We start from the raw sequence: 17,032 nt of genomic DNA, 5'->3' as shown, positions 1-17,032 counted from the left end.
CTGAAGCAAGTCTGGATTACCTTCCTCTAGTCCCTCCAAGGAGCGAGTTTTCTCATAAACCCCACAGCTCTGTTCCCTCATCCCAGAACTGACCTTCGTGCTTGATGAGAGGGGGCCGGGAGGTCCCTGGTTGGTCAGCTCAAAGAGAATGATCAGTAGGAAGCTGCCACAGCGGAGGCACCCGCACCCAGACATCATGCCACCCCAGAAGGTCTGAGCTGGCTCTCCAAACTCTTGCTCTTTTAAACCTCCAGGTATCCCTTCTCTTGAGAGGGAGGAACCATCCTGAAGGGTGGGGAAGACTCTGAATGTGGCATTGAGGCCCACACAAGCCAGGATTGTCCAAGAGCTGGGGCTGGCATCTTGCCTGGAGAAGGGCCAGTTCCATGCCTCTCTTTTTCCCTCATCCAGCTGTAAGATGAATGGAAACTAAACATACCAGAGTGCCGGGTCTGTCTGTTTGCTATGTTGGCTCAGGGTGGGGTTTTTCTTTCCTATAAACATCCACCGGAGCCCAGTAACTGGGGCCAGAGAAAGGTCACTTAGCACGAGTCATCTTAAAAAGGTAGCAGAGATGAGAAAGGCAGTGGCGAGGTGAGCTCCCAGTCCTGAACCTTTTTGCTCCTGACTTATTTGGTTTCGGGATTCCACACACAGGAGAGTGAAGTCCGCAAGAGTGTGAGGCCAAGGCAGGCTAGAGCAGGGCTCAGAAAGAATACAGTGCAGTGGTTCAGAATACTGGCTCGGATTCAGGCCAGCTGGGTTGGAGGCTCAGTTCTGCCGCTTCCCGAATCTGCAATCCTGGGTGAATCGTCATGCCTCTCAGCAGCCTCAGTTTCCTCATCGGTCAGATGAGGGTGATGTTGGAACCTACTGAATTAAGCGTTGTGAAGACTCAGGGAGTCGGTGTGCTTGGCACTTTGGTGAACAATTCGTGAATCGCTGTTAGGACAGGAGTAGTGTGAGGCATGGCAGATTTGAAAGTTTGGGAAGCTCTCTGGAGACCTGGAGTGGGGAGCAGTGGAAGAGGTGCCGAGGTGAGGTGCTCTGGATGCAGGGTCTGTGGGTCCCATGGAGAGTGGCAGTGAGGAAGGTGACTCAGAACAGAGAACTCGAAGGCTCACCCAGGGGCCACCAGCATCACCGAAAACCTGAATCTTTCTCCTCTCTACTCACAGAGAGCACTCACAGTTCTGGCACATGAGCTCCCGGAGCGACATCCTTGATGACGTCTTACAAACTGTCCCCAGGACAGATGTTATGCCACAGAGTCTTCTGGGATTGGGAGGTCCCAAAGCCACATGGCCCAAGTGGACCATTTTACACAAGACTCTGCTTCGCAGCAACACAGAAAACCTACACCAGGCATACAGTCCTTTTTTCTTAAATATGAATGGATAGGCCAGGATCCCCAAGCAAATGAAGGAAGCCTGTAGCATGAGAGCCAAAGAATGCGGCCAACAAACAAAATAATTCATCCCATGGTAGTCTGCGAAACAAAAGCAAACTACGGGGGATGGGGGCGGGGGGAGGGGGACATTAACTTTCTCAGAAAGATATAAGATGGAATCCACATAAAAACAAGAGCTAGAGGCCATGAAACAGGAACGTTCAGAGAAAAAGGAAAATTCCTTAGAAATCGAAAATAGGTTGTTGAAATGAAAAAAAAAAAATCTATGGAAGCAATGGGAAACAGCATTGAAAAAAATGCTCCGAAGGCGAGTGTGGGAGAGACAGGAAATGTGACAGAGCATTTAAGATATATAAATCAGTCCAGCTGATTCCACATCTGAACAGTAGGAGTTCCAGACTAAGAGGATGGAAACAAGGAAGGAAACTTCGTCACAAACATTATCCGAATTATAGCCAAAGAAGCATCTCACAAACAGGTGCCTGGAATAGCGAATTCAGGAACTATGCAACCAACCCACGTAATTCCTTCAGCAGCTCTCATGCTGGTCCTCATGCTTTTCCCTCCCGCCCATCTTCCCACCCCTCTCCCCTACCCCAAAATATTTTCCCAAAAGCCATAGAAACTGTTTTTAAGTCCGATAAGGTCCTCTTGCACTCCATTCTCAGGATTCTTCTGTGGATCCCAGTGTGACTCATTGGGCCCTCTGCGAGAAGGGTCGGTGAGGTAACCTGTCATTCCCATGCGGCCTCATTTCCTGTTACTTTCCTTGCTGCCCTCTTCCACTTCTCCAGCAACTCTGACCTCTTATGTCCTTCAGAAATGTAAGATATGAAAAAACATAACAAGTGCCAGGTATGGACCTGCCCCAGGGCCTTTGCACTGGCTTTTTTTTTTTTTTTCCTGCTTGAAACGTTCATTCTCTGGGTATACACTTGGCTAGCTCTGTCTTTGCTCACATGTTACATTTTCAGTGAGTCTTTCCTTGGCCAACCTATTTCAAACTGAAATAACCTACCATCCTCATTTATATTTTTTATCCCTTTTATCCTGCTTAATTTTTCTGCATTAGCACTTAACGCACATTTTAGCTTATTAAATATTTTATATGCCTGATAACGTTATCTTTCCACTCTCACTAGAATGAGCTCTCTTTGGAATAAGAATTGCTATCTATCTTCTTCAATGTTATAGCTTTAGCTTTTAGAATAGTGCCTGGCACATAAGCAAACACTTAATCACTTAATAAACACTTGTTGAATGAAGGAATGTAACAGATATATATATATATATATATATATATATATATATATATAAAATTCAAAGGGAAAAATGTTGTTGAAATTAATTCCTCCCTCCTTCCCCCCTATAAATATTTGAGGAAGTCATGGTCCAAATATAAGGCAAAGTGAACTGATAAGCAACTAATGCAGTGTAAGAGAGACTCCATTTGACCTGGATCTTAGAAGCAGTCTCCTTCACGAGGTCCAAAGACTGTGACGATGAGCTTGTATAGAAGGAAATGTATTCCTGGCTCACTACTTGGCTGAGTTTTGAAAAAGATTTACCTAGTCATAATAATGTAAATGCTGTTTATTGGTTTTCTGGTTTCAGAGTCAACGTGGGGAAGCAGAGCGAGGAATATGGGGCAGTAGCTGCAGAACAGAATGAAAATGTTAACTACCTGCATAATGGGATCAGAGAAAAGAAACTGACAATGTAGGATATCGAATAAATGGAGGAAGGATATTGACCCTAACCTGCTTGTCCTAAATAGTTGGCAGTTGAACTTATTTGTTAAAAATGAATGGAAAAAGAAACGGAACTATGAGTGTATTTTTTTCAAGTTACAAAATTAACCAAGAACAAAACAAAGGAATATCAATGTTAACCACCGCAGGAAGTGGAAGGGAAAGTGTGCATAGATTTTAGAAACAAAGGAACATTACATGTATTTTCTAGAGTGATGAAGAGAATCGCTCTCTAGTAGAACTAAATCCAAAAGCTGTCCAGATGCTATTCTTTACTGTGTGATTTGTTACTATTTAATATTAAGAATTTAACAAAAATCAAATGTGAAAAATCTCATGTTCACATCACACTAATGAAATAGCTATACATCCCATATCATTTTATGACAATAGCTAAGTGAATACATAGATATCCGGTTAGATTTGCCTTCAGAGATGGAAATTGTACTGTAACATGCCGATCATATGTCTATGGAAAGGGTTGGGAAGAATATTCTGGGACTTTAAAAATTGGAAGAAATCTACAGTTCTCAAGGCTCTGGTATTTGGTAGCTCAGTGACCAAGTTACCCTTGAATAGCTCAGTAGTTTTTTTGTTTGGGGCAAGTTACTGCTCTCATTCCCAGTGTTGTCTGCTTTGAAATGAAGCTAGTGCCCGTGCAATGCAAACATAAGGCCCTCAAGGACAACTCTGTAGACACGCCTCGTACATGCCTGGTGCTCATTTTCATTGAATGGGCCCATCCTACCTCACGGGTTTGTGGTGAGGAAGGACTAAATGAACAAAAAATGGATGAGAGGTATGCTAGTTCAAAAGTGGGTAGCAGATTGCCCCATCTTTGCAAAATTTGCTTTTGGTTTTACAAAATATAGTTGTTTTATTGTGGAAAGATAAACTCACACAAAATAAGATTCCATCAGCATCCCCCCCCCCCCAAAAAAAGGCTCAGGAACTTGTAAATGGAAAGGAATGGAGCTGCCAATATGTTGGGGAATAGAGAGGCCCCAACCGGCCGGACGGGCACGGAATGCAGGAGGAGGGAAAGTTGAGTAGGCCTGTCCCAGTAGTAGGAATGGCTATGGAAATTTGAAGAACCAGAAAGTCTGGTGTTTGATTTCGAGTTGATTACTAGGTACTCCTAGAAGAAAATCCTTTCTACCCTCTCCCAACCTTACCTCTGAATTCTGAAGAATTCGGAGACATTGATTTAGTGGTTTGGGGAAAGGCAAATGTGCTAGGACTGGCTTCCTGGTGGAAGTATACTGGGCTTCTGCTGAGAGCTTCAGCGCTCTAAACTCTCGGGAGCTCCAGGATTAGGAAGTTTAATCCCCACAATCGTGTATTAAGCAATCTTTAGCTTGCTTTTCCTTATCCTCAACAGTGGTGCCTGGTGATAACTCTGTTTTTCATGTTTTCCTTTAGTTGACAAGCAGGATTTACATAATCCCAGGCATTGGAGCTGGAGCTCCGATCCAGGGACCTGGGTTCCTCAGAGTTTATGCACAGATGTGGAAGAGCAGAAGAGTTCAAGGGTTCACAAGGAGAAAGTGGGTGTAAATTTCTCATCAAAGGGTGAAGATTGTGAACCAATTTGTCTTCTCTCCTGATAAGGAGGCCTTTTCCCTTCTGATCCCCAGGGCATAAGATAAGGGTGCTGTAGTCCTGGATTATACAGGTGGTACAATGGGTTTGAGGGAGCTTGGGCTTGAAAGTGTTTGAGAATGCCTGTTTTTACTGACTTGGGTGGATATTTCGCCTTAGTTCCTTGAATCGGACAGTAACTGCCAAGGTTCTGACTCTGTTCCCTCAAGATTCTGAAGGCCCCAATTGGAACTTAAAGCATGCTAAAACCTGAAATGTTGAAAGGTAGATTTGGCATGGGGATACAAATAAGAGGGTGTTCCATAGGAAAAAATTGCATGAGGAAGGCTCCTAAACCAGGGAAGCCAAGGTGCATCTGGTAACAGTGAAGGGCTGCATCTAGATGGACTAAAGACAACTGTATATAAGACATTCAAAAACTTGGAAAATTGAAGTATAGATTTATTTTGATATAAAATTGTTTCAAACTTTCAGTGTAGCTCTTCCATAACACCCATTTCCATGAACTTTCTGATCATTTAATTATTATTATTTTTAAAGATTTATTCACTTGAAAGATAAAGTGACATGGAAAGAGAAATATATAAATATGAATAAAATATAAATATAAATGTAAAGAGATTCCATCTCATTCACTGGTTCACTCCCCTAATACCTACAACAGCCAGGGCTAGATGAGACTAAAGCCAGGAGCCTTGAACTTCATTCTGATCTACTACATAGGTGGCAGAAGCCTAAGCAGTTAGGCCATCACTTGCTGTCTTCCCAGAAATATCAGCAGGAAACCGTGTTGAAAACGGTGCACCCAGCACTGTATCTGGCATTCTGAAATGGGATGTAGGCATTACAACTGGTGGTTAACCTTCTGTGCCACAATGCCAACCGCTTAATTTCCATGATTGTATTTTTTTTGAGAAGGATGCTGGTGGAATCCTTCTACCTGGATAGCCCACTAGTGCCTCAAAAGAAATATTCCATCCCTCTCAAACCTATTCCTCCCTCAGTATTCCATATCAAAGTACAAGCGGGCAGAGTGGCTCCCTAAGCGTTCCCTTTGACACTTCTCCTTCCCTGCTCTTCTCGCCACAGTTTAGCCATCCATGGAATGCTGTTGTTTTTCACTCCTTGACTATCTCATGAACTCACTCAGCTCTGTCTCAGCATATCTACCGCTCCCACTAGAGTCCAAACCCCAAACAATGCTTACTTGGATGCCTGCAGAGAGCATGGCTACTCTCCCTGTTTCCAAGAAGACATTTAATCCATACTTCACCTACAGCAAGGTCGTTCTTTCTAAAAGGCAAGCGTATGCCATATTCCTGGCTAGGACCCTTTAATAACTTCCCACTGTTCTCAGGATCAAGATCAAAGTACTTGCCTTGGCATTTAAAGCTTGCCATGATTTGGAAGGGATGGGGATTCAGTACATCAGAATTGGGAGAAGAAACTATGTCTAGTGTGAAGGAAACCTAAGACGCAAGAAAATGGCGAGCTGCTATCACAAACTTGGAGAAGGAGAAAAGTCAGGAGAATAGAGACCCATCTAACAGATGTGAGAAACGTATGCTGTGTATTCGTAGTTATCCAGGCTCCCTAGGGATTCACAATGTTCTCTTTGCTCAGTTAAGGAAAAGGTGATCTCACAAAGCAGACTTAGGAGCACTCCTATACTCCACAACAAATAATGATTTTGTTTGCTTTCCTTTTTTTTTCTTTTTTTTTTTTGCCTCTTATGTATGCTTTTTTGAATAGACCCAATTGCTTATGTGGATTTGTTCCATGATAGAGATGTCATTTTTAACCCAGTGAGCGAGATTAGTTTGTGTATGGTTTAGGGGTGAGACGCTATGAGAAAAAATGAAGAAATTATGAAATGATTAAACATTTGACTATACGAAAGCAAGCCATAAAAGTGGTTAGATAGAAGTGTGGAAAAGATTTCTAAGCAAGAATCAAATTCTAGTTTTGAAAAAGGAAAAACTGGTATATTTGACTACATGCATAACAATTAAATATTTCATACAGTAAAAAAAGCATCACAAATCATGAAAAATATTTGAATTATGTGACATGTAAACATTTGGGAGATGCTGGTGGTGGGAGTATTATCTTGCGTACTTTTGGGGAGTAAACAGACAAATCCGTATCAAAATGGAACATACTTTGTTGCACCAAAGTTAGCAAAAAGTAGCATAAGTAATGAAAAAATACAAATGTCAGGGCGCTGATTGTACTGTTTTTTTGTAACAGTAAAAAAATAACTATGGAAACATTCTAAGTGTGTGCTTAATTGGTTAAATAAATTATGGGACACTCATGTAAGAAAAGATAATGTACTGAGGGAAAGATGTTTAAATGTGTAACTGGATGGGAAAAAAAACAGGTCACGAAACAGCAGATACAGTGTACCATTAATGGGAAGAGAACTTCAGTAATTAGTATGTGAATAGAAAGAAATCTGGAAGAACATGTCAAAATATTTATGGTGGCTATTTCTGGGGAATGAGATAAGGGTTGCCTTTGATTGGTATGTTACATATTTCTGCATTATTTAAATATTTGCAATGACAACACATTATCTCTGTAATAAGAAAAAATGAAGTATAAAAATAAATAAGTTCAATGAATGAATCGCTTTCAGGGGGTGGTTTGGGTTGGAAGGGCTTCAGACCGAGCCTGGTACAGTGGCATAAACATGGGCTTTGGCGTCAGACAGCCCTGAGCGGGGCCCCATTGCCCCACCCCCGAGGAAGGCGAGGGGGGGTGGCAGGGGGCTGCGGAAAGGGGCTGGGCTGGGCTGGGCTGTCTGCAGTTATAGTCCAGGAGGCTGAGACTTCGAGAGAGGGACTGAGAGAGGGCAGACGCATCTCGGACTTGCTCGAGGACAAGGTGAGGGGTCGAGATTGGGGTTTCCTAGTTGTCAGGCACTGATTGCAGCCCACTCGCACCCACAGCCAGGCAGGTGGGCACTTCTTACTGCGCACCGCTGCAGCTGGAAGCAGAGGTGACCCACAGCATAGAGTGGGCAATGAGGACGGCTGAGAAAGTAGTGGGCTCTATGGACTGTAGAGCAGAGACTGGAGGAGAAGAAGAAGGAGCAGGAGGAGGAAGAAGGAGGAAAACGGAGAACCGGGCATGTCCGGTGGGGGACGAGGACTACGAAGGGAAGTGGAGATTCAGAGAAAAGAATAGGGGATGCAGAGAAGGGTGAAGGAGTACTGAGGGGAGGTCGTGCATAGGTAACACCGAGGAGGATGTAAGGAATTCCGGAGCACACGGAATTCGGCGGGGTAAATAGGAAATGCGATGGGAAACTAGGGAGTAGGGAGTGAGGCAGAGGGAATACGGAGGGGGGGACAAGGAATGAGGAGCAGGGAGCGGGGGAGGGGCAGACAGGCTGGGACGGAGGCCCCCTAGGGAGGCGGAAAGGGGCGGGACCACTTCCGGCCTGGAGGGGGGAGGGCAGTCTCCGAGTTTCGGAGGGGCTTGGAGCGAGTAGAAGCACTCAGGAATTAGAGCAGGACGAGGTGAGTAGCGGGGCCCGGGTTTGGATGAGAGCCCGCTAGGGGTCGGCCGCACCCTCTGGGATCTGGAGAAAACCTGCCTTAAGGACCGGATCGTACCGGATCCATCCGGCTGGGAAGGGAGGGGACTGGACCCAGTTTGGCCAGGCTTAAGATGGAACACTTGTTCAATACGGATTTGAGGAAGGGGTGTAATAGGGAAGGGGCGGAACCAAAAAGCGTTTTGCCCCTGTTTGGAGGGGGGCGTGTTACGAAAAAGGGCGGGACCGGGAGGCACTGTGGACTTTTCTGAGGTGGGTGTGAGTAGAGGAGGGGCCTGGACCACCAGACGCTGCGACAGTTTGGGAGGGAGGTTTGTTGGGGAGGGGGCGGGACCGAATGGCACTGCGGACCTGGAGAGGGGCGTGTATTGGGGTAGGGTGCTGGACTGAGACCGTGACCATTGCGCAGGCGCACTATGTGTCTCCAGAAAGGGGCGTGTTGAGAAGGGCCGGCGCGGAGACGGGGCCCGCTGCCGTACGCGCATGTGCACGTTGCACATCAAAGACAGGGCTTGTGCTGGGAAAGCGGGCGGGGCTGAGAGCTGGCCTGCAGCAGACGCGCATGCGCACTGTCGGCCTGCGGCTGGTGGGGGGGTGCGCTGGGAAAAGGGGCGGGGTCCTCAGAGCTGCCGCGCTGGCACATCTTCCTGGAGAAGGGGAGGGTGCGGCTGCAGAGAATTGAGACCTAGACGCTCTAGATTCCTGTATCTGAGAGCGGAGTTGTTTGGGGTGGGGGAGGGCTTGGGCTTGGGACTGTACAAAAGGCGAGGCTGAGCCTCTCGGCTGCTCAGACGGGAGGACGTGCAGTGTGGGCTCTCCACTTGACCCAGGCCTTCTCCCGTTCAGGCTCAGCTTTTGCCAGGCCAACTTGAGACATGTCTGACACAAGCGAGAGTGGTGCGGGTTTAACTCGCTCCCAGGTAAGGTCTCTTTCTGTCCTCTCTCCAGCTGCTTTTCCTCTGCGGTCCCTTGGTGCTTCCCTTCCCATCCTTGTCCTTCTCCACCCACTTCCCCGCCTGGGTGCTCCCTCTCCCAGTACGGGGAGAGAGGAAGAGAAGGGTGGTGGTGGAGGGAGCGGGCCCCTCTTCTCTCATCCGTTCTTGCTCGGAGGAAAGGGAGGTGGTCTGGCACACTGTGAATAGGACTAGGCACGGGTGGCAAGATTCTAGTCTTGCAAATGTGGATCCTTTTGCCTAGTTGGGGATGGGGAGAAGATCTCTGAAACTCTGTTTCTTCTTGCAGGCTGAAGCTTCGGACAAGGATGGTGACTCAGTGATGCAGAGCCTGCTGGCAGTGACCAAGAAACTGGAGGTCTCCGACACCCCAAAGACCTCCAAGGCAGCGAAGGGCTCGCAGGCTGGGAAGGCGTCCAAAGCCCCAGGGGTGTCAAAGGCCACTGAGGCTTCAAAGGCCCCGAAGGCTCAGGAGGCAGCTGCTCCCCGAGCTGTTTCCACCACTCAGCTGACTGACACGCAGGTTGTGGCAGCTGAAAAGAAGAGTCCGGCAGCTGACACTAAGACACAGAATGCTGACCGAAAGGCTGCTGCCACGGTGCCTGCCACTGAGACCAAAAAGGGCAGCTGTGTGGCTGATAAGAAGGTCAATGCTAAAGGAAAGGCCTCAGAGTCTGAGCCTCCTGCCCCCCAGGCTCCAGCACAGGGACCTGCTGAGCCTGAGGGTGCAGCTGCCCAGTCTCAGGAGAATCAGGACACTCGGCCCAAAGTGAAGGCCAAGAAAGCCCGAAAGGTAAGAGCTGTGCAGTGCTCCGCTTGCTTTCCCACTCCTCTTTGCTTAGCTCCCTCATTCTGTAAACCCCTTGGAAGCTCCTGTGCCTCGCAGAGCTGTAGGGGTCATTGAGAGCAGTGTGATTGCCCTGCTGTGCTGAGAGAGCTCACTGATGGATGGGTTGCACAGGAAAATGCATAGCTGCAGTTGGAATGTAACGCCCTCCGTGTTTGTGATAACTGCCATGGCGTAGGTCTTGAACTAGGCACATTCGCTCACGGTCTTGAAAATAATGAACTCCACTTGTAGAGAAAAGGAAGCTGAATCCCAGGCAGGTGCCTTGTCTAGGGTGCTGCAAGCAGAGTCAGTGGTTCACAGAGAGTCCTCGAGCCACACCTCTGGCTTGCTCCTGGGCGCTGATGAGCTCCTTCGGCGTTAGTCGATGAGAAACAAAGGCAGCACTCAGCGTGACCAGTGCCTAGTGAGTCAGGCCGCTACGACAGGACTGGGAATGGGGGTGTTTCCTGCAAGAGATAGGGTGAGGGAAAAGGACCATCTACTTCCCCTGCTCACATTGAGCTTCCTCTGCGTTGATGCAGGTGAAGCATCTGGATGGAGAAGAAGATGGCAACAGTGACCAGAGTCAGGCTTCTGGAGCCACAGGTGGCCGCAGAGTCTCGAAGGCTCTCATGGCCTCAATGGCCCGCAGGGCTTCAAGGGGGCCAATAGCTTTTTGGGCCCGTAGAGCATCAAGGACTCGGCTGGCTGCTTGGGCCCGAAGAGCCTTGCTGTCGCTGAGATCACCCAAAGCCCGCAGGGGCAAGGCTCGCCGCAGAGCTGCCAAGCTGCAGTCATCCCAGGAGCCCGAAGCGCCTCCACCTCGGGATGTGGCCCTTTTGCAAGGGAGAGTAAGCATGTCTCTTTGACTCTGGCTTTTCTGCGGCCTCGCCTGCCCTCTTCTCTGTCTTCTCGCCATCTGTATGCTGCTTTTGACTTTTGCACGTTTTCCTTCTTTCCTAGGCAAATGATCTGGTGAAGTACCTGCTGGCTAAAGACCAGACAAAGATCCCCATCAAGCGCTCAGGTAGAGTCCTGCCTTCAGCGCCATCCTCCATTATCCTCTCCCTCACACACCGGGCCGCTCCTTGCTGTTAGGCTCCCACCTTTGCCTCCCAAAGGTCTCCTTTCGCAGGGCTAGTAACTCGGTCGATCAGCTCCCAAGCTGCTTGTGCCACTCATGGCGTGGTTGGGCACGGAGGCTATCTGTCCTCTTGTTAGCCCACATGCTTGCAACGTTCTCCCATTGCAGACATGCTGAAGGACATCATCAAAGAATACACTGATGTGTACCCAGAAATCATCGAACGAGCAGGCTATTCCTTGGAGAAGGTAAGGGGCAGCCCTGGGGAATGGGCGTAGTAGGGAAGCCTTAAATGGAATATAGGTAGAACTAGGGAGGGGCACGGTTGAGCTGCAGATCGCACAGACATCAGTGGTGAATGCACAGAGAGGAGCCAAGTCCTCCCACTTAGTCCTAGCTTCAGTCAGCTGCTGGACTCATCCTGTCTCCCCAAATCCCCACTAAACAGACAGATGATGTTGGAGATGGCAGTGCATTTCTTGCATGTTTAATGTGTCTGGGCACTTAGCTGCATGCTTTATGTGCATCATCTTGTTGATTTCTCTCTTTCACACACACACACACACACACACACACACACACACGCGCGCACGCGCGCGCGCCACACACCACCTACCCTCCTCCGCCTCAGGTACCCAGGAAAATGCAGGATGCCCAGCAGCTGACTTTTGTGACCTAATGGGCTGTTCTCTCCACCCACAGGTTTTTGGGATTCAGCTGAAGGAAATTGATAAGAATGACCACCTGTACATTCTTCTCAGCACCCTAGAGCCCACTGATGCAGGCATTCTGGGAACGTAAGCTGGACCAGGGCTCGGGTGGGAAGGGGCTTCTGCTTTTGCCTGTGGCACCACCCCTACCTTCCCTGCCTTCTCTCCCCACCTTCTCTTAGAGAGCTGGAAAAGCCCCTGTTATAGCTTCCACATGTAGTTCAAATCCCATGTGCTGTAGTGATACGTGATCGTGACTGAAGAGTGGGAGCCTGAGATGGGGGCATTCCTGCTGTCAGCTTTGCTGTTGTTCCAGAAGCTTCCAAGAAAGCAGGCCTGTCACTTCCCATTTGTGACTGAGTAATTGACCTGGCCTTGGCAGAATGACTCTTAGAGGAGGGCTTCTCATTGTTCACAGATCACTATGCTTAAAGGCTCTTAGTGTCAGGAGGGCTCTGAGGGGCCTGGGAGAGCAAGAACCCTGCGTGACTCTGGGCCTGTGCTGTATCAGGCTTTCAGGCATCCGTCCGTCTTCTTGGCGACCACAGAGAGGAGGATGGGGTTTTTGCATTTCACTACATTGGAATCTGAGGTTCTTGAATCTTTAGTGTCTTGCCTAGGATCACATAGAGCTCTAAGCATGGGCTGAGCAGAATCCTGCCATATCTGAGGAGTGTGTGGAGAGGCTAATCTGATGTGACTTACAGATGGCTCCTGCACGTGAACTTCTCTCTACTCTGTTCCCTTAGGACCAAGGACTCGCCCAAGCTGGGTCTTCTTATGGTGCTTCTCAGCATCATCTTCATGAATGGAAATCGGTCCAGTGAGGGTGAGTGGTGGGGCATACAGCTGAGTGGGTGGCCAGTGTCTGAATTCCCTGTGTTCATTTGCTGCCCTGTCCCCTCTTGCCTCCCCCTGCAGCTGTCATCTGGGAGGTGCTGCGCAAGTTGGGGCTGCGCCCTGGGTATGATTGGGCTCTCTCAGCGCTTGCTGTCCGTGTTGTCCTTTGCCAAGAGAGGACGGTCCCAGGATTGCATCAGCCTGGTGGTCTGGTGGCACGGGCGGGGGGTGCTGGGCTGGGTAGAGGGTCCTGGGCTCTGACCTGGGTGGATGGGTAAATGGACCTGAATCTCTGCTCTCCCTCTCACTGCCCCTTCAGCTTCTATGGAGCTTCCCTCTGTGCTGAAAACCTTTTACATATTGGAAATGCATCTAACCACATCTGGAAAGTGCCATAGCCCTTACTGTATCTGTCTACTTACTGCCATTTTTCTGTTCTCAGGATACATCACTCACTCTTTGGGGATGTGAAAAAGCTCATTACTGATGAGTTTGTGAAGCAGAAGTAAGTGCCTTCCTGGTGTTGATGTGGTTTGTACATTTTAGCTGTTTCAGAGCTGAGTAATATGGACATAGTGGGTGTTTATGCTTGTGTGTGTGTGTGTGTGTGTGTGTGTGTGTGTGTGTGTGTGTGTGCGTGCAGGTTGGAAGGTTATTTCTGGGGTAGTGACAGGGGACAGGAGTAGCATGTATTTCCTAACCTCTTGCTCTGTGTACTCTCACAGTTGTTTTCAAAAGTTGTTTTCAAAAATCTCTCTAAGGAGAGATTATCATGACTAGTAACGTCTATAGGCAGCAATGGATTCTCAGAGAGGTAACATCCTTTGCTCAAGCTTGCATGGACAGCAGCTGAAATTGTTTTTAGGACTTGGCTTGCTTTATTTTACTGTGCATATCCAGGACATCTTAGACACTAATTCCCATAAAGAAAGGCTATAAAATGGTACCTTTAGGCAGCCAGGTACCATGCTGTGGAATTGACTTGTGTATGTCATTTCATTTTTCCTTACTGCTCTGCACAACAGGTACAGTCATCCCATCCCTGTTTCATGTTTGCAGAACATGGGACTCCAGGAGGGGAGTTTAGGCATGGGCCATTGCTGCCAAGGGGCTTGTTTGGGCCTGGAGCCAGTCTTCCTGCCTTTCTGCGGAGGGTCTATCCTATCATTGGCCTTTGAAAAATGCACAGCACACACGGCACTCAAGCCCACATGGGCACACAGGAACACACACACACATATACACACACGGAGTCAGGAATTAGGAAGGATGTCTATAGCATGCTGATCTTAGCTGACTCTTCCTTTATAGTCATCATCTACCATGGGCCTTGCTGGAGCTCAGCCGGACTGCAGGCAGGATCCTTAGGGCAGGCTGTGCTCAGAACAAGGGACCTTGAAGAACGGTTCCTCTGTTTACAGCACACCCAACAGCAATATGGGGAAATTGTGTTGAGGGGCATAAAACATGTGGTCTCTTTGTGAACACATGTCCTACACATGTACCCTGTGTGCCTTCATGTGGCTATCATGCAGGACCCGTGGTATGAGGCTCAATCTTAGAAGAAAAGCTACAGAATTTAGTCTGGGACATTACCATTTAGCGCCTGTCCAGTCTCTGCCTTGGTGAGCCATGCGTAATCTCAGATAAAAAGATTTTCAACTTTTTTTTTCAAGGTACCTGGACTATGCCAGAGTCCCCAACAGCAATCCCCCGGAGTATGAGTTCTTTTGGGGCCTGCGCTCCTACTATGAGACCAGCAAGATGAAAGTCCTCAAGTTTGCCTGCAAGGTAATTAGAGAGCTGCCTGAGCTTGGCTATGGAGAGCAGGAGATTTCCTTGGGTGGGGCAGGTTATGTACAGAACAGCATGTAGTTCAAATCTCAACATTGAGAAGCCTCTGTTAATTGCCCAACACTCTGCCAGGCACTTTTATCTGAATGATTGAATCTGTGCAACTAATATGTCATTGTCCTGTTGCAGATGAGCAAACAGGCCCAGAGAGGTTGGTAGGTGACATATTCAAGATCATAAAGCTAGTAAGTTTCAGAGCAGGGATGGATTATTAGGTACAAAATTACTAGTAGAACTTACCACATTCATAATTCATATACAACCTGTAGCATGATGCCTTATATGGGCTCTTAGTCCTCTACATATAACCCTTCTTGTGGCTGTTCTGTTGCAGGTACAGAAGAAGGATCCCAAGGAATGGGCAGCTCAGTACCGAGAGGCAATGGAAGCAGATTTGAAGGCTGCGGCTGAGGCTGCAGCTGAAGCCAAGGCGCGGGCTGAGATCAGAGCTCGAATGGGCATTGGGCTTGGCTCTGAGAACGCAGCTGGGCCCTGCAACTGGGATGAAGCTGATATTGGCCCCTGGGCCAAAGCCCGGATCCAGGCAGGAGCTGAAGCTAAAGCCAAAGCCCAAGAGAGTGGTGGTGCCAGTGCCAGTGCAAGTGCCAGTGGAAGTACCAGTTCCAGTACCAGTGCCAGTGCCAGTACCAGCACTGGCGCAACTGGCAGTGCCAGCAGTGGCTTCAGTGCCGGTGCCGGCCTGACTGCCACTCTCACGTTTGGGCTCTTTGCTGGCCTTGGTGGTGCTGGTGCCAGCACCAGTGGCAGCTCTGGTGCCTGTGGTTTCTCCTACAAGTGAGATTTCAGGTATCTGCCTTGGTTGTGGTGGGAGAAGCTGGGGCTTGCAGGGATGGAGAGCAGAGCTGAGCTACTACTGCAAGGCCTGGGCTGGAGGGTGCAAAGGAGGATGTGCAAAGACACTGTGGGCATTTTATTCTTGTTTGGTGCATATTACCTGATTTTTTTTTGTTTGTGTTTTCAGATATTATTAATCCCAGCAGTCTTTCTCCTCAAGCCAGAGTGCATCCTCAGAAAGTTACTCAAGACAGCACTCTTGGCAGCCACTATCAATTGAAGTTGACACTGCATTAAATCTATTTGCCATTTCTGAGTTTCTTGCTTTTTCTTTGGGGCTGGGGGGGCATGGTGGGGTTGTCACAGTTTGGCATTTAAAGGGGATTGAAGATGTTTCCACCTAAATTTGTGCTTATTTTGGTAACACCGATGGATCCTCAGGAGTGAGATTAACATTTTTCTGCAGGCTAGGTTGGACCCCATGTCTAACTGATGGAGCAGGTGGGATTTCAGTTGGGTGGAGTCTGATAGGCACCAAATATACACAATTTTGAAGAAGAGATTTGAGATGGGCAAGCCTGGAGTGGGAAGCAGAGGAAGAATGACACTGTGGTTTTGAGAAGTTTGGGTGAGATACATGGGAAAGAGGCAGGTAGACAAAGGGAGATCAGAGAACAAGGGAGCATTTTCTTGGGGAAAGAGAAATAATCAGGGCAGGAGCCAATGGAGAGGAAGAAGCTGAACGTTAACTCATACAGCCCAGTTTCTGAAGAAGTGAGGGAAGGGGAAGGGTCTTGGGGAAAAGGCACTGTCCAAGACAGGACTCTGACAGGCACTGTGGAAGGATGTTGGATACTGAGGAGTCCCCAAGAGAACATGATACCCATTATTTTGGCAGGGGTTGGGGGACACAGCAGGATGTTCAGTAATCTTGGTTTTGGAAACAAGAGGCAGAAAAATTTGGCTTATTCCAAGTTTTGGGTTCTGATATCTGGATCTAGAATAAAGACACAAACCCATGGCAGTAATGGCAATGCACATGTCTAGGCATTCCTTACTGTGTCCAATAGCATCTGACACATAGATATATGAAATGGTCAAAGAGATGAACCATAAGATAGGCTTACTAGGAGGGATGAAGAGTGATACTCTGGGAACTGTACAAGGATGGATGGGCAGAAGTCTCAGTGGAGACCATGAATGGAGCCAGGAGAACATTCTGAGCCCTTGTTCTATGGCTGGCTGCATTCCAGATATCTAGGAAGGGGTGTTGATAGGACAAACTAGAGGGCAAGTCAAACACAGTAGGATGATTGTAGTGAAGAACATGGCAGACCTTTGGATGATGGTGAGGTCCAAGGATAGGTGACTGAGGGGAAACAGGATAGTTTTGCAGATGTGAAATACCCTTGAGGACAGTGAAATCAGTGACAAGAGGCAATACTATAAACCAGACACTAAGGTCCTTTTGGGTGGTTGAGGATATCCTCCCAGTTACCCTGCCTCTAAGAGGAAGACCCAGCCCCATTCTATCAGAGACCTTTCTCCATGTAGCTGTCACTGTCTATTGTCCTTGTACTTCTAGGTTTATAATCACTGGGGCAGTGTTGTGGACAATGAAGCCCTTGTAATGGGCAC

General features: G+C 48.1%; 2 protein-coding genes and 1 non-coding gene across 5 annotated transcripts in view; 2 read left to right on the top strand and 1 right to left on the bottom strand.

Moving 5' to 3' along the window:
• The window catches only part of ITIH6 (inter-alpha-trypsin inhibitor heavy chain family member 6), a 29,234-nt gene extending 29,039 nt beyond the window's left edge, over positions 1-195 (bottom strand). Inside the window, exon 1 of the mRNA XM_041001453.1 lies at positions 94-195. Coding sequence (XP_040857387.1) covers positions 94-195 — 102 coding nt within the window. The remainder of the gene's footprint in view (positions 1-93) is intronic.
• Positions 196-7,585: 7,390 nt separating this feature from the next.
• Positions 7,586-15,710, top strand: MAGED2 (MAGE family member D2). 3 transcript variants are annotated; one of them, XM_040998061.1, is made up of 13 exons: positions 7,586-7,653; positions 9,176-9,249; positions 9,572-10,075; positions 10,654-10,962; positions 11,075-11,138; positions 11,364-11,443; positions 11,898-11,992; positions 12,655-12,734; positions 12,827-12,869; positions 13,188-13,250; positions 14,422-14,536; positions 14,934-15,406; positions 15,582-15,710. In XM_040998061.1, the coding sequence occupies exons 2-12, from the start codon at positions 9,205-9,207 to the stop codon at positions 15,396-15,398; spliced, it is 1,863 nt and encodes a 620-aa protein (XP_040853995.1). In that variant the 5' UTR covers positions 7,586-7,653; positions 9,176-9,204; the 3' UTR covers positions 15,399-15,406; positions 15,582-15,710. The 3 variants fall into 3 exon arrangements, with proteins under 3 accessions (XP_040853995.1, XP_040854004.1, XP_040854012.1); XM_040998070.1 differs by lacking the exon at positions 7,586-7,653 and adding an exon at positions 8,204-8,291; XM_040998078.1 differs by lacking the exon at positions 7,586-7,653 and adding an exon at positions 8,952-9,093.
• LOC121171947 lies at positions 14,117-14,246 on the top strand. Its single transcript, XR_005886185.1, has one exon. It is a non-coding gene; the product is annotated as a small nucleolar RNA SNORA11 (small nucleolar RNA).
• Positions 15,711-17,032: the final 1,322 nt, after the last annotated feature.

Source organism: Ochotona curzoniae, unplaced genomic scaffold, assembly GCF_017591425.1.
Source record: "Ochotona curzoniae isolate NIBS_2020 unplaced genomic scaffold, NIBS_Ocur_1.0 contig_1274, whole genome shotgun sequence".
In the NCBI taxonomy this organism is placed as follows: Eukaryota; Metazoa; Chordata; class Mammalia; order Lagomorpha; family Ochotonidae; genus Ochotona; species Ochotona curzoniae.
The sequence above is the reverse complement of the archived record's forward strand: the minus strand, read 5'-3'. Positions and strand labels throughout refer to the sequence as shown.

Coding starts and splice junctions, on each gene's coding strand:
- MAGED2 (XM_040998061.1), top strand. CDS start 9,205: ATGTCTGACACAAGCGAGAGTGGTGCGGGTTTAACTCGCTCCCAG. Junction 12,735..12,826: donor TGGAAATCGGTCCAGTGAGG/GTGAGTGGTGGG, acceptor CTCCCCCTGCAG/CTGTCATCTGGGAGGTGCTG. Junction 13,251..14,421: donor GATGAGTTTGTGAAGCAGAA/GTAAGTGCCTTC, acceptor TTTTTTTTCAAG/GTACCTGGACTATGCCAGAG.